A 16,704-nucleotide genomic window follows, 5' to 3' on the forward strand; every position below is an offset into this window, starting at 1 on the left:
CCCAGGCTGGAGTGTAGTGGCATGATCTCGGCTCACTGCAACCTCCACCTCCTGGGTTCAAGCGATTCTCCTGCCCCAGCCCCCTGAGTAGCTGGGATTACAGGTGTCCACCACCATGCCTGGCTAATTTTTTTGTATTTTTAGTACAGACAGGGTTTCACTGTATGTTGGCCAGGCTGGTCTTGAACTCCTGACCTTAAGTGATCCACCCACCTCCGCCTCCCAAAGTGTAGGGATTACAGGTGTGAGCCACTGCGCCTGGCCCAAATGTCACTCTTAACAGTGATATTCCCTTGGCTATCTGGATGGCAAAGCCCCTCCTGCATACACATTCACATAACTATCGCCCTTTTCTGCTTTATTTTCTGCCTTAGCCCTTATCAACCTATAACATGTTATATATTTTAATCTCCCCCAGTGGAAAGTAAACTTCAGGGCCAGGTGCAGTGGCTCATGCCTATAGTCCCAGCACTTTGGGAGGCCAAGGACGGGGCATCACCTGAGGTTAGAAGTTCTAGACCAGTCTGGTCAACGTGGTGAAACCCGGTCTCTACTAAAAATAAAAAAATTAGCTGGGCATGGTGGTACACGCCTGCAATCCCAGCTACTCGAGAGACTGAGGCAGGAGAATGGCTTGAACCTGGGAGGCTGAGGTTGCAGTGAGCTGAGATCGTGCCGCTGCACTCCAACCTGAGCAGCAGACCGAGACTCTGTCTCAAAAAAAAAAAAAAAAAAAAGCTTCAGGAGAGCAGGCATTTTTGTTTTATTTATTTTATTATTTTTTTTTTTTTTGAGACAGAGTCTTGGTCTGTCGCCCAGGCTGGAGTGCAGTGGCATGATGTCAGCTTACTGCAACCTCTACCTCCCGGGTTCAAGTGATTGTCCTGCCTCAGCCTCCTGAGTAGCTAGGAATACAGGCACGCGCCACCACACCCAACTAATTTTTGTATTTTTAGTAGAGATGGCGTTTCACCATGTTGGTCAGGCTGGTCTTGAACTCCTGACCTCGTGATCCTCCCACCTTGGCCTCCCAAAGTGCTGGGATTATAGGCATGAGCTTCTGCGCCCAGCCACATTTTTGTTTTATTAATTTCCGTATCCTCAGCACTGAGCACAGCACTTGATGTTCAGTAAAGTGCACAACAGATGTATTGACTGATAGGTAAGGGGGAGTTTTTTCCTTGAACTCTTTCCATGAATTTTTCATCGTGATTAGTTGTCCTTGGAAGGGTGGGATGGGTTTTCACTAGGAAAACCTAGTTTTCTAAGGTACTCATTGAGAGATGTTGAGATGTTTTTTCTGGGGATGTTTCTCTTTGGACAAACATCTTGTGCTTTGGGGCCATTGAATGAAAATACTGAGGGCAGAGAAGAGGATGGAGTGTGGAAGTCTTTGGTGTTGGTAGTCTTATCTCAGATTTCATGTGGCTAGAATTTTTACCTACTTCATGCTCTTCCCTTGAGGTTGTTCATGTCCCTGCCAAGACAAATATCACTCTTGTTACTTCTCTGACCCTACAGAGCTGAGCAGGCTGGTTCCACTTTGAGTTTTTCAGTAGCCTGAAGATGTTAATATTTATAGTTCTGTCTTTATGGGCTAGTTCCTACCCTCACCCCCACCAATTCATGTAGAGACAGTTGAGCTTAAAAACTTCTCTAACAATTGTAGAATGTTCAGTTCTAGAGAACACTTGATCCTTTTTTCACAGATTGATTTTGGGGGACATTTTTAGCAACTAAATCTATGCTAAGTTTGAGGATAAAAAGGAGCAGGCACCCTAAATTCTGTGGGTTATCCCTCATTTTATCTTTCCTTTATTTATTTATTTATTTTTTTGAGATGGAGTCTCGCTCTGTCGCCCAAGCTGGGGTGCAATGGTGCGATCTTGGCTCACTGCAACCTCCGCCTCCCAGGTTCAAGGGATTCTCCTACCTCCGCCTCCCAAGTAGCTGGGATTACAGGCATCCGCTACCACGCCCAGATGATTTTTGTATTTTTAGTAGATACAGGGTTCTGTCATGTCTCGAACTCCTAACCTCAGGTGATCTGCCCGCCTCGACCTCCCGAAATGCTGGGATTACAGGCATGAGCCACCGCGCCTGACCTATCTTTCCTTAGTTTCTCGGTTGGTGCATTAGTTACCTCCATTGATCTTCCGGCTAGAGTAACCTGGATGAGATTTCTCTTTGGGGCAGTTTGGCTACTCTTCTTTAGCTCAGGAAGGCAAAGGGAGTGAACTGTGCTGTTTTCTTTTTGAGATGGAGTCTTGCTGTGTCTCCCAGGCTGGAGTGCAGTGTCCTGATTTCAGCTCACTACAACCTCCGCCTCCCAGGTTCAAGCGATTCTCCTGCCTCAGCCTCCCAACTAGCTGGATTATAGGCACCCGCCATCATGCCCAGCTAATTTTTGTTTTTTTGTAGAGACAGGGTTTCACCATGTTGGCCAGGCTGGTCTTGGACTCCTGATATCAGGTAATTCGCCTGGCTCAGCCTCCCAAAGTGCTGGGATTACAGATGTGAGCCGCTACGCCCGGCCTGAAGTGTGCTTTTAACTCTTTGTAGGAATGCTAGTGGCAAAGCTAAGGCTTTTGCTTAAACCTTTGCGAGGACATTGAAAGCTGCCAGGCCTAGGAGAGAACAGTTAATGGGAGATGCAAGAATTGGGGATCTGCTATGCATTTGACTGGACATAGTTCTGATATTATTAGTATAAAGAAATAACTGCATCTTCTAGAATCATATTAGTAGTTCTCATTTTGTGAATAATTTTTTCTTTTTTTTTTTTTTTGAGACGGAGTTTCACTCTTGTTGTCCAGGCTGGAGTGCAATGACCCGATCTCGGCTCACCACAACCTCCGCCTCCTGGGTTCAAGTGATTCTCCTGCCTCAGCCTCCCCAGTAGCTGGGATTAACAGGCATGCGCCACCACACCTGGCTAATTTTGTATTTTTAGTAGAGGCAGGGTTTCTCCATGTTGGTCAGGCTGGTCTCAAACTCCCGAGCTCAGGTGATCTGCCCACCTCAGCCTCCTGAAGTGCTGGGATTATAGGCGTGAGCCACCGCACCTGACTGAATAATTTCTTTTTATGTATTTATTTTTTTGAGACAGAGTCTCACTTTGTTGCCCAGGCTCATGTGACAAAGTACAGCCAAAACTTTGTTTTACGTGCACAGTTATTAAAAATATTGTATAGGCTTGGCTTGGTGGTTCACACCTGTAATGCAGCACTTTGGGAATCTGAGGCGGGAGGATTGCTTGAGCCCAGAAGTTTGCAGCTGCGGTGAACTATGATTGTGCCACCATACTCTGACCTGGGTGACAGAATGAGAGCCTGTCTCTTAAACCCAAAAAGGCTAGGTTTTCAAAAAATACAGTTCATATTTTTGTTGGGCCTATGTCTTCGTTGCATATGACAGTTGTAAGAATTTATGGTTTTTGTTTATGAGGAACAGTATGGGCATCAAGAAATCCTTGGTGTCTTGGAAAAGGGTGGGTCAGATTTGTGAAAGCTTACAGGATTAATAACAGAAGACTAGGAGGAAAGTAATTAAGGCAGTGACAATCCAAATTTAATGGTAGGTACATTTGAAATATATGGTTGGGTGTGGTGGCTCACGCCTGTAATTCCAGCACTTTGGGAGGCTGAGGCGGGTGGGTCACTTGAGGTCAGGAGTTCAAGACCAGCCTGGCTAACATAATGAAACCCCATCTCTACTAAAAATACAAGACCTTAGCTGGGTGTTATGGTATCACATGCTTGTAATCCCAGCTACTCGGGAGGCTGAGGCATGAGAATCGCTTGAACCTGGAAGGCGGAAGTTGCAGTGATTGAGATCGCGCCACTGTACTCCAGCCTGTAGCAGGTGAATGTATACCCATGAGAAGTGTTCACTTACAGTTTCTTTGTTCCTTTTTTTTTTTTTTTTTTTTTGAGACAGAGTTTTGCTCTTGTTGCCCAGGCTGGAGTGCAATGGCGCGATCTCGGCTCACCGCAACCTCCGACTCCTGGGTTCAAGTGATTCTCCTGCCTCAGCCTCCCAAGTAGCTGGGATTACAGACATGTGCCACCACGCCTGGCAGATTTTGTATTTTTAGTAGAGATGGGCTTTCTCCATGTTGGTCAGGCTGGCCTCGAACTCCCGACCTCAGGTGATCTTCCCGCCTCAGCCTCCCAAAGGGCTGGGATCACAGGTGTGAGCCACTGCCCCTGGCCTTTTTTGTTGTTGTTGTTGTTGAGACAGTCTTGCTCTGTTGCCCAGGCTTGAGTGCAGTGGTACGATACCGGCTTACTGCAACCTCCGTCTCCTGGGTTAAAGCAATCACCTCAGCCTCCCGAGTAGCTGGGATTACAGGTGCCCGCCACCACATCTGGCTAATTTTTGTATTTTTAGTAGAGACAGGGTTTCACCATGTTGGCCAGGCTGATCTCAAACTCTGGGGCTCAGACAATCCACCCGCCTTGGCCTCCCAAAGTGCTGGGCGTGAGGCACCACGCCTGGCCCACTTAAAGTTTCTAATGCTGTTGGTAGAGACAGCTCCCAGCAACCATCAAAATCAATGGGAAGAATATGGGAGACCTTGTAAAATTTAACAGATCTCTTTTCTTTCTTTTTTTGTGACAGGGTCTTGCTCTCTTGCCCAGGCTGCAGTGCAGTGGCGTGATCTCGGCTCACTGCACCCTCCGCCTCCTGGGTTCAAGCAGTTCTCCCACTTACAGTCTTACAAGTAGCTGGGATTACAGGGGTGCGCCACTGTGCCTGGCTAATTTTTGCATTTTTAGTAGAGACAGGGTTTTCACCATGTTTGCCAGCCTGGTCTTGAACTCCTGACCTTGGGTGATCCACCTGCCTTGGCCTCCCAAAGTGCTGGGATTACAGGCATGAGCCACTGCGCCCGGCCACAGATCTCTTTTCATCCTTGTCTTACTCTGTTGTTTTTGCAGCGTTCGTTACTGTTGACCCCTCTCCTTCTTCAAATATTTGGTGATGCTATACTTTTTTACTTGCTTTCCCGGCTCTTTTTCTCCTGCCCATTCTTCATTTATATATTTTTTTATTTTTATTTTTTATTTTGACACAGGGTCTTGCTCTGTTGCCCAAGCTGGAGTAAACTGGCATGATCATGACTCACTGCTCCCTCCATCTCCTGGGCTCAAGGCTTCCAAGTAGCTGGAACTACAAGTGCACACCATCACACCTAGCTAATTTTATTTTTTAATTTTGTAGAGATGAGTTCTCCCTGTGTTGCCCAGGCTGGTCTTGAACTCTTGGGCTCAATCAGTCGTCCTGTCCTGCCTTGGCCTCCCAAAGTGCTGGGATTGTAGACATGAATTACTGCACCTGGCCCCTGTCCTTTAAATGTTCATTTTCCTGAAAGTTTCTGTTGTATTCTCCCTCTCTATCTCTCGATCTTAAACCTAGTGGCATATGTATCTCTTGAAGGACTTATTAAGATTATGGCCTACAAAAACTCTATAATCTGGCCCCTGTCAGCCTTTCTGGCTTTTCCTTAACTACCTGGGAGTTAGCTAGGTGAAGCATGGGGAAGAAAGTTCTGGGGAGGCACTGCCTATGTAAATCATGGAGGTATAGAGCAGGTTAACATAGAGTCTTTGCCAAACTGCACGGAATGGGATGAGGCTACATATGGGATTCTTGTGGGAATTACAGAAAAGACTAGAGAGGTACCTAGGTGCGTGATCTTGAAGTCCTTATTTGATAGGCTAAAAAGTTTGAGTTTTGTCTTAAACTGTGAAAGCTACTGAAGGATTTACTTTTTAAAAATATCTCTTGTAGCAATTCGGAGACTGGATTGGAAAATAGACTGGAATTAGGGAGTCCAGTTTAGGGAGGATCACAATAATCCAGATAAGAAATAGGGTCTAAAGTAGTCATGCAAGTGCACAGGGATAGATGGACTCAATTTTTTTTTTTTTTTTTTTTTTTTTGTGAGGCGGAGTCTCCCTCTGTCTCCCAGGCTGGAGTGCAGTGGCACATTTCGGCTCACTGCAACCTCTGCCTCCCGGGTTCAAGCGATTCTCCTGCCTCATCCTGAGTAGCTGGGATTACAGGTGCATGCCACCACACCCGGCTAATTTTTGTATTTTTAGTAGAGATGGGTTTCACCATGTTGGTCAGGTTGGTCGTGAACTCCTGATCTCAGATGATCCGCCCCCCTCTGCCTCCCAGAGTGCTAGGATTACAGGCATGAGCCACCATGAGATATTTAATAGATAGTCAGGCTGGGTGTGGTGTCTCAGCACTTTGGGAGGCTGAGGTGGGAGGATCTCTTGAGCCCAGTTCGAGACTAGCCTGGGGCAACTTAGTGAGAACCTGCCTCTAAAGAAATACAAGAAAAATTAGCTGGGCCTGGTGGCACACACCTATAGTCCCAGCTATTTGGGAGGCTGAGGTGGGAGGATCACCTAAACCTGGAAATCAAGGCTGCAGTGAGCCACAGTCCCACCACGCTGCACTCCAGCCTGAGCAATAGAGTGAGACCCTGTCTTTTACTATGCTTGATCTTAGCCAAAAGGCAGAGAAGTGGTGACCCTGTCTTTAAAAAAAAAAAAAAAGAGCTGGGTGTGGTCGCTTACGCCTGTAATCCCAGCACTTTGGGAGGCTGAGGTGGGCAGATCACCTGAGGTCAGGAGTTGGAGACCAGCCTGACCAACATGGAGAAACCCATCTCTACTAAAAATACAAAATTAGCTGGGTGTGGTGGTGCATGCCTGTAATCCCAGCTACGCGGGAGGCTGAGGCAGGAGAATTGCTTGAACCTGGTAGGCGGAGGTTGCTGTGAGCCGAGATTGTGCCATTGCACCCCAGCCAGGGCAACAGGAGCAAAACTCTGTCTCAGAAAAAAAAAAAAAAGACAGAATCTGTTAGACATGGAGATGTGTGCATGCGTGATTGACAAAACTACAGAGCAAGAGAGAGGATAATAGTGGTAATGAGAAGGATGAGCTCTTGGATGACTTCTAGTTTTCTGGGTTCCATGCTAGGGTGGATAGTGACTTCCATTTATAAATTAGGGAATATAGGAAGGTGCACGTTTGGGAACAAAAAATGAGATGTTTGGTTTTTGAATGGTTGAATTTGAGGTACCTGTGGAACCGTATGGAAATGCCTGCTGGGTAGTTGGATATACCAGTCCAGAGGTAGAGAAGTTGGGACTGGAGAGAGATTTGGGAGTCAGCAGTATAGTAGTATATACGTTGTAGTTGAAGTTACGGGTTTGGGTCAGCTAAGAGGCATGTTGAGACTGAAGAGCTGCAGGCTGAGGAGAGGAGTTGGAGAACACTGGTAGTTAAAGGTGTGACTGGTGGAAGTGGAGCCCCAGAAGAAATCTGAGGAAGCCTAAAGATAGATGGAAAACTAGTAAAGGCTGGGCACAGTGGCTCACGCCCGTAATCCCAATACTATGGGCCTAGGCGAGAGGATTACTTGAAGCCAGGAATTTGAGACCAGCCTGGGCAACATAATGAGACCTCATCTTTATTAAAAAAAAAAAAAAAAAAAGAAAGAAAACCAGTAAGGTGTGTATAATTAGAACTAGGAGGAGTTTCAAGGAGGAGGAAGGCAGTATCAGAGGTGGTAGAAAGACCAAGTAGGATAAGGACAGAAAATAACTAATTGGATTTGACAGTCAGGTCATTGGTGTCTTCAGTGAGAGCAGGGTCACTAGAATGATGATAACATTTTGAGGAATAAATGGAGGAGAGAAAAACAAACTTTGTCTTTCAAGATGACTGCAAAGAGATGGAGAGAGAGGACGGTAATTAGAGGGAATGTGCAAGGAAGAGTTTTTTAAGATGACAAACTCGAGCATATTTATATATACAGGAGAATGAGCAAGACAGTACAGAGCCATGATAACAGAATGAAGTTCTTGAGCCTGTAGAGAAGATGCAATCTAAAGTAGGGGTAGAATTATTATCCCCTTCATTAAGAGAAGGAAAAGGTCAGGAAAGGGGTGGGGAGAAATGTTTGGTATCTAAACAAAGGAATTTGAGAGAGTTTCTGCCTTATGACCTTTATATTACGTGTGATGTAGGAGACTTATTTTTTTGGGTCAGGGAGCTGATGTCTTAGAGTAAGGCGGGTTGGTTGAATAGGGGCCTTGAGAAGGGAGGCAGGTTCAAGTAGCTGTTGAGAGAATGGGAGGGATAGCTGCTGAAGGTACTTGTATGGCTAGGCAGGCAAAGATATCATGGGGTAGTGTAAGGGTGGGAGAGCATTTCAAGCAGGTACAATAGCCTGGGCAAAGACCTAGAGGTATTAAAGAATATGGTATGAGGCTGGGCACGGTGGATTACACCTGTAATCCTAGTGCTTTGGGAGGTCAAGGCGGGAGAATTACATCATGTCAGGAGTTTGAAAGCAATCTGGGCAACATTGTGAGACACCTACCTCTACCAAAAGTTAAAGCAATTAGCTGGATGTGGTGGCATGCACCTTTTGTCCCAGCTACTTGAGAGATAGGTGGGAGGATCACTTGAGCCCAGGAATTTGCAATGAGCTATGATTGCACCACTGTACCCCAGGCTGGTCAACAGAGTGAGACCCTGTCTCTAAAAACAGAAAAAGATGGCCAGATACAGTGGCTCATGCCTGTAATCCCAGCACTTTGGGAGGCCGAGGCGGGCAGATCATGAAGTCAGGAGTTCAAGACCAGCCTGGCCAACCTGATAAAACCCCGTCTCAACTAAAAATACAAAAAATTAGCCAGGCGTGGTGGCCCTTGCCTGTAATCCTAGGTGCTGGGGAGGCTGAGGCACAAGAATCTCTTGAACCCTGGAGGCGGAGGTTGCAGTGAGCCGAGATCACACCACTGTACTCCAGCTTGGGCGACAGAGCAAGACTCCATCTCAAAAAAAAAAGGAGAATATGGATGGTATATATGGGGCAGTATTTTGAATGACTGAAGAGAAGGATATATTTAGGGCCTGATTTTATGGTGGGCTTTACAAGCTATATTAAGGAATTTGGAATATGAGGCAAAGGTGAACCTCTGAAGATTTTTAATCAGAGAAATGAAATGATTGTTTTGTATTTTATAAAGGAAACTGGCAGCAATTTGAAGAAATACTTATACTGGATTTAGAGTAGAGGGAGTGACACTGGTTAGGAGGCCGTTGTAGTCTATGTAAGAGATACTGAGGCCGAGCACAGTGGCTCATGCCTGTTATCCCAGCACTTTGGGAGGTTGAGGCAGGCAGATCACCTGAGGTCAGAGTTTGAGACCAGTGTGGCCAATATGGTGAAACCCCATCTCTACCAAAAATACACACAAAAAATTATCTGGGCGTGGTGGTGGGTGCCTGTAATCCCAGCTACTGGGGAGTCTGAGGCAGGAGAATCACTTGAACCCGGGAGACAGAGAGGTTGCAGTGAGCTGAGGTCGCACCACTGTACTCCAGCCTGGACGACAGAGACTCCGTTTACAAAAAAAAAAAAGATATCGAAGTCAGAGTAGCCTAGAGTATGCTGGGTAAAAAACAGTCTCCATACCTCAGTAGCTTGAAACAATTAGTTTCCTTTCCACTCTCACTACATGTCCATCAAAGATAGGCTAAAGACTTTTAGTTGTACAAGGACGAAGATCAACAGCAGCCTGCGCAACCACTGTTGGGAATATCACCAGTTGCTCTGCTGAAGGCAAAAGAAAGCTCTGGAGGCCTTGCCCCGTTAACTAAATGTTCTGCGCAAAAGTAATGAGAATGGAGGAGAGGAAACAGCTGAAAAGAGCAGATGAATGTGAGATGGTTCCAGAATTTGGAGATTGTTTAAATGTGGGAAGAGGGGAGGAATCGTGGATGGATGACGCTCAGGTTTGTGGCTCGGGCGAACTGGGTGGTGTTGGCTTACTGAGATAAGAAAAGGGTAGGTTTGGGATTAGAGGAAATGTTGGTAGAGAGTTCCCTTTTGGAAATGTCTAGCAGCTAGTTGTCTAAATGGATCTGGAGTGCTAGAGAGAGGCAGGGGTGTTTAGATTTGGAAGTACTCTCCACAAGAAGGTTTCATCTGTGATAGGGAACAGGGTTACTCGGGGCAAACTTAAGAAAGTGATAGGAGAGTAGACATGGAGCCCCAGGAAATGCCAGAATTTTAGGGACGCTCCTGGTCTGATGGCATTGGATTTTAATGTTAAGATTGACATTTTTGGGACCAAGGTAACCTATGCCCATTCCTGACAGATAACCCAGTAATTTTTTGAGGAAGGAGCAAACGTAAGCTGGTAAGCTACATTTCCCATCACATGCTATATTCTTTAGAGAATGTTAGTTCTCACTTATTTGTGCCAGTGGAGAACTGTTATTGGTCCTTGGATGGAATGCATTATAATTCTTTGATTTTGGATATATTTGGCAAAAATTTTGACAGTGACCTGTAAGCTGCCAAGACATACAAAAAAAGAACAAATAATGTGATAATATCATGGGAGTATAGTAACAAATTATACATATTAGATCATTTAATCTTCAGAATAATAATCCTCATGGAATAGTATTGTATTATCCCCATTTCACAGTGAGGCTTAGGGAAGTTAGGTTAGATTATATGACCATCATCATGTGGCCAGGATATAAACCCAGTTTGATGTGGAAGTCTTTTTTTTTTTGAAATGGAATTTCGCCCTGTAGCCCAGGCTGGAGTGCAGTGGCGGGATCTCTACTCAATGCAACATCCAGTTCCTGGGCTCAGTCGATTCTCCTGCCTCAGCCTCCCAAGTAGCTGGGATTACAGGCCTAATTTTGTATTTTTAGTAGAGATGGGGTTTTACCATGTTGGTCAGGCTGGTCTCAAACTCTTGACCTAAGGTGATCCACCCACCTTGGCCTCCCAAAGTGCTAGGATTACCTAGGCTTTTTTGTTGTTGTTGAGACGGAGTCTCACTGTCGCCCAGGCTGGAGTGCAGTGGTGGGATCTCGGCTCACTGCAACCTCCGCCTCCTGGGTTCAAGCAATTTTCCTGCCTCAGCCTGCCTCAGCCTCCTGAGTAGCTGGGACTACAGGTGCCCGCCACCACGCCTGGCTAATTTGTATTTTTAGTAGAGATGGGGTTTCACCATATTGGCCAGGCTGGTCTCAATCTCCTGACCTCATGATCTGCCCTCCTTGGCCTCCCAAAGTGCTGGGGTTACAAGCGTGAGTCACCATGCCCGGCCGGCTTTTTTTTTTTGGGGGGGGACAGAGTCTCACTCTGTTGCCCAGGCTGGAGTGCAGTGGCGCAGTCTCTGCTCACTGCAACCTCCGCCTCTCAGATTCAAGTGATTTTCCTGCCTCATCCTCTCGAGTAGCTAGGACTACAGGCATGCGCCACCATTGCCAGCTAATTTTTTGTATTTTTAGTAGAGACAGGTTTCACCTTGTTGCCCAGGCTGGTCTTGAACTCCTGGGGCTGAATCAGCCCTTCTCATCCTCCCATTGTTAGGATTACAGGTGTGAGTCATCATGCCTGGCCTGAAGTCTGTGCTTTTAACCCTCATCTCAAATTGCCTTTTAGAACAGGGCAAGTTTGTATTGGGCAGCAAAGTAGTTTGGTTAATGTTGCTTCTTGTTCTTTTTGGCTCCAACATTTTATTTGGAAGAATTTCAAACCTATAGGAAAGGTGGAGGAATGATACAGTGGACACTGGCATGACATTTACCTGTATTTACCAATTGATAATATTTTGCCAGATTTGTATGTTTGCTCTCTCCCTTCCTCTCTTTCTCTTCCTCTCTCCCTCTCACTTTTTCCCAATCCTCTCTCCTCCCTCCCTACACACATAGCACACACACAGTTTTTTGTGTTACTGTTTATTAGGAATTTTTATTCACGTATTAGGAAATAACAGACATCAGGATACCTCACTCCATAATTTCTTTTTTTTTTTTTTTTTTTTTTTTTGAGACGGAGTCTCGCTCTGTCGCCCAGGCTGGAGTGCAGTGGCGCAATCTCGGCTCACTGCAAGCTCCGCCTCTGGGGTTCACGCCATTCTCCTGCCTCAGCCTCTCCGAGCAGCTGGGACTACAGGCGCCCGCCACCACGCCCGGCTAATTTTTTGTATTTTTAGTAGAGACGGGGTTTCACTGTGGTCTCGATCTCTTGACCTCGTGATCCGCCCACCTCGGCCTCCCAAAGTGCTGGGATTACAAGCGTGAGCCACCGCGCCCGGCCTTCCATAATTTCTTAAGCATATATCGCCTGAGAACAGTGGTGTTTTCCACAATACCATTAAGTTCACTATCACATTCAAAATATTTTACAGTGATATAAACAGTCCATATTTAAATTTCTTCAGTTATCTCAACCTGCTTTACAACTTACCCCCACAATCCTGGATTCCTACAAGGAACATGTGTTGCATTTAATCGTTGTATGTTTGTAGTCTCTTTTAACCTAGAGCAGTTCTCTTCTGTTTTTTTTTTTCATGTTATTAATATTTTTGAAGTGTCCAGGCCAGTTGTTTTGAAGAATGTTGTACAATTTGAATTTGTCATGATTAGATTCAAGTCAAATATACTTGGCAAGAATACTACCCAGGTGATGTTGTGTGCACATAATGTCACTTTGTCTCATTATTGATTATGTTAACTTTGATCACTTGGTTAAATTGATGTCTGCTTGGTTAGATTGATGTCTGCTTGGTTAAATTGATGTCTGCTTGGTTAAATTGATGTCTGCTTGGTTAAATTGATATCTGCTAGATTTCTTCATTGTAAAGGAATCTTTCCGCTTTTTTTTTTTTTTTTTCCCACCCCTGGCCTTGTGATGTTGGATCCTTTTCCTTTGGTAAAAATTAAGAAACAGCTGTGGGATGATACTTTTAAGATTTTGGGTCTCTTTTCCTCCACAACCTTTTACCTAGTGACATTAGCATCCATTGATGATCCTTGTCTGAATTTGTTATTATACTAGTGGTTTCTTTTTTCCTTTTTTAATAGAATACTTCATTAATTTGCATGTTATCCTTGGTCAGGGACCATGCTAAATCTTCTCTGTATCAGTCCAATTTTAGTATATGTGCTGTGGAAGGGAACACCACTGGTGCTTTGAATATGTTGATTTTCACATTCTCTCAGTCCCTCTGCATTTACGGCTGGTATTGTTCTAAAGAGAAGAGCTTTTCTCCTACCTTATGTTTTTGAGGATAACTATAGATTTGATAGTTTAAAAAAATTCAACAAGTTACAATCCATTACTGTTAGTATTAAAAGTACCAGTAATATTCATTATTAGAAATATGAAAATTGTCCTAAATTTGATTCGAAGGGGCTTGAGGGAGCCCCTTCAAGCTGGCTGCTTTTTCCTTTTGACATATCCCTGTCATGTTTTGAGCACTTCCTTACACTCTGGCACAACAAGGGGTTCTGCGCTCACTTTGTATTTTACTTGCCCCAGACTTGGAATCAATTGTTTCTGTAAGGAATCCTGATTCCTTGAATGGGGAATGGTTGCTATAAAGAGAAATTGCTTCTCATTCTTTTCTTTTGTATTTTTTTTTGACGGAGTTTTGCTCTTGTCACCCAGGCTGGAGTGCAGTGGTGTGATGTCGGCTCACTGCAGCCTCCGCCTACTGGGTACAAGTGATTCTCCTGCCTCAGACTCCTGAGTAGCTGGGATTCTAGGCGCTTGCTACCATGCCCAGCTAATTTTTGTATTTTTAGTAGAGACGGGGTTTTGCCATGTTGGCCAGGCTGGTCTCGAAATCCCGACCTCAGCTGAGCTAATCCGTCTGCCTCGGCCTCCCAAAGTGCTGGGATTATAAGCGTGAGACACTGCACCTGGCCTGCTTCTCATTCTTAATTCTCTATTCTTTGGTTTTTTCGTTGTTTTTTTTTTTTTTTTGGGATGGAGTCTTTCTCTTTGCCCAGGCTGGAGTGCAGTGATGTGATCTCAGCTCACTGCAACTTCGCCTCCCGGGTTCAAGCGATTCTCGTGCCTCAGCCTTCCCAGTAGCTAGGATGACAGGTTCGCATCACCACGCCCGGCTAGACTAATTATTGTATTTTTAGTAGAGATGGGGTTTCACCATGTTGGCCAGGCTGGTCTCGAACTTCTGACCTCAAGTGATCAGCCCGCCTCAGCCTCCCAGAGTGCTGGGATTACAGGCATGAGCCACTGTGCCTGGCCTATTCTTTGTTATTTTTATGAGATTAGTTATTTATAGTAAAAAAAAAAAGAGTGGGCCGGGCGTGGTGGCTTATGCCTGTGATCCCAGCACTCTGGGAGGCTGAGGTGGGTGGATCATTTGAGGTCAGGAGTTCAAGACCAGCCTCACCAACATGATGAAACCCCTTCTCTACTAAAAATACAAAAAATTTAGCTGGGTATGGTGGTGCGTGCCTGTAATCTCAGCTACTCGGGAGGCTGAGGCGGGAGAATCACTTGAACTCGGGAGGCGGAGGTTGCAGTGAGCTGAGACCGCGCCACGTACTCCAGCCTAGGTGACAGAGTGAGACTCCATCTCAAAAAAAAAAAAAGAAAAGAGTGGATTATAGATCTAAGACTCTGTGTCTTCCCAGATTTGCTTGAGCAATAAAGTATCTAACCTGAGTTTGTTTTGTTGTTGTTGTTGTTGTTGTTTTTTCCTTGAGATGGAGTCTTGCTCTGTCACCCAGGCTGGAGTGCAGTGGTATGATCTCGGCTCACTGCAACCTCCACCTCCTGAGTTCAAGTGATTCTCCTGCTTCAGCCTCCTGAGTAGCTGGGATTACAGGTGCCCGCCACCATGCCTGGTTAATTTTTGTATTTTTAGTAGAGAAGGGGTTTCACCATGTTGGTCAGGCTGGTCTTGATCTCCTGACTTCAAGCGATCTGCCCACCTCAGCCTCCCAAAGTGCTGGGATTACAGGCATGAGCCACTGTGCCCAGCCTTTTTTTTTTTTTTTTTAAATAGAAGGTTGCACTATATTGGCCTGGCTGGTCTTGAACTCATGGGCTCAAGTGATCCTCGTACCTCAGCATCCCAAAGTGTTGGGAGTACAGACGTGAGCTACCATGCCTAGCCTTAACCTGAATTATTTCACATAATGAAGTGATTTATAAGTAGTTATGGTGACTTGCCGTGGGAGATGGGCTATTGCACAGAAGATTGGCATTGTATTGCTTTTTTTCACCTAATTTGGTGGTGACATAAGTTTTTCTTTTTCTTTCTTCTTTTTTTTTGAGACAGAGTCTCGCTCTGTTGTCCAGGCTGGAGTGTAGTGGCACAATCTTGGCTCACTGCAACCTCTGCCTTCCAGGTTCAAGCAATTCTCCTGCCTCAGCCTCCTAAGTAGCTGGACTACAGGCACATGCCACCACGCCTGGCTAAATTTTTTTTTTTTTTTTTTTTTTTGAGACGGAGTCTCGCTCTGTGGCCCAGGCTGGAGTGCAGTGGTGTGATCTCGGCTCACTGCAAGCACTGCCTCCCGGGTTCACGCCATTCTCCGGCCTCAGCCTCCAGAGTAGCTGGGACTACAGGCGCCCGCTACCACGCCTGGCTAATTTTTGTATTTTTAGTAGAGGCGGGGTTTCACCTGTTAGCCAGGATAGTCTTGATCTCCTGACCTCGTGATCCGCCTGCCTCGGCCTCCCAAAGTGCTGGGATTACAGGTGTGAGCCACCGCGCCCGGCCTGTGCCTGGCTAATTTTTTTTGTGTTTTTAGTAGAGACGGGGTTTCACCATGTTGGCCAGGCTGGTCTCAAACTCCTGACCTTGTGATCTGCCCGCCTCGGCCTCCCAAAGTACTGGGATTACAGATGTGAGCCACTACGCCTGGCCAAAAATACATTCTCATATCCCTCTTAGGCTCAGGTAATCCAGGCTGTAGTCACTTAAGAGTTGTTTCCCTCTTTATATCTTCTGCTGTCTGAATTAAAATATTCTTAGGTAGGGAATCTTCTCAACCCAGGCCTTTAATACTTTGTGGGTTTTGTGTGTTTGTTTGTTTTAATTTTTTCTTTGAGACAGAATCTCACTCTGTTGCCCAGGCTGGAGTGCAGTAGTGCGATCTCGGCTCACTGCAGCCGCCGCCTCTCAAGTTCAAGTGATTCTCCCACCTCAGCCTCCCAAGTAGCTGGGATTACAGGTGCGTGCCACCATGCTTGGCTAATTTTTTTGCATTTTTAGTAGGGATAAGGTTTCGCAATGTTGGTCAGGCTATTCTTGACCTCCTGATCTCAAGTGATTCGCCCCCCTTGGCCTCCCAAAGTGCTGGGATTACAGGCATGAGCCACCGTGCCCGGCCAATATTTTGTATTTTGAACCTGCGTCTTGCATTCATCTGCATATATATTTTACATATTGATCTGTGAATACAATCTAGAACTCATATGAAGTTAGGATGTGTATTTGTTTGTTCTCACACTGTTATAAAGAAATGCCCAAGACTGGCTAATTTATAAAGAAAAGAGGTTTAATTGACTCACAGTTTCAAATGGGTGGGCAGGCCTCAGGAAACTTAAAATTATGGTGGAAGAAAAAGCAGGCATGTCTTACATGACAGCAGGTGAGAGAGCATGTGAAGGAAGCAAAGGGGGAAGAGCCCCTTGTAAAACCATCAGCTCTTGTGAGAACTCACTGACTATCACAAGAACAGCATGGGGGAAACCACCCCTATGACCCAGTCACCTCCCACCAGGTCTCTCCGTCAACACCTGGGTATTACAACTCAGGATGATATTTGGGTGGGGATACAAAGCCTAACCACATCATGGTGTTCAATGTATTGA

The 16,704-nt window shown here is 45.6% G+C and overlaps 1 protein-coding gene and 1 non-coding gene across 15 annotated transcripts in view; one reads left to right on the forward strand and one right to left on the reverse strand.

Annotated features, from left to right (window-relative positions):
• R3HDM2 (R3H domain containing 2) overlaps positions 1 to 16,704 on the forward strand; it is a 186,034-nt gene that overhangs the window by 3,244 nt on the left and 166,086 nt on the right. Inside the window, exon 2 of one of the 14 annotated variants that reach the window (XM_063620091.1) lies at positions 15,944 to 16,061. The exons of 11 other annotated variants lie outside the window; for them this stretch is intronic. Coding sequence is in view for 1 of the 3 variants with exons in the window: in XM_055248858.2 (XP_055104833.2) it covers positions 9,819 to 9,833 (15 nt within the window). In the remaining 2 variants the exon portion in view is untranslated. Of the gene's footprint in view, positions 1 to 9,813; positions 9,834 to 15,943; positions 16,062 to 16,704 lie in introns of those variants that run through there. 2 more of the 14 variants (XM_063620090.1, XM_055248858.2) reach the window with 2 other exon arrangements.
• LOC129467109 (U6 spliceosomal RNA) lies at positions 12,923 to 13,030 on the reverse strand. The gene has a single exon (XR_008652258.1). It is a non-coding gene; the product is annotated as a U6 spliceosomal RNA (small nuclear RNA).

The sequence above is a fragment of the Symphalangus syndactylus genome, chromosome 17 (genome assembly GCF_028878055.3).
Source record: "Symphalangus syndactylus isolate Jambi chromosome 17, NHGRI_mSymSyn1-v2.1_pri, whole genome shotgun sequence".
In the NCBI taxonomy this organism is placed as follows: Eukaryota; Metazoa; Chordata; class Mammalia; order Primates; family Hylobatidae; genus Symphalangus; species Symphalangus syndactylus.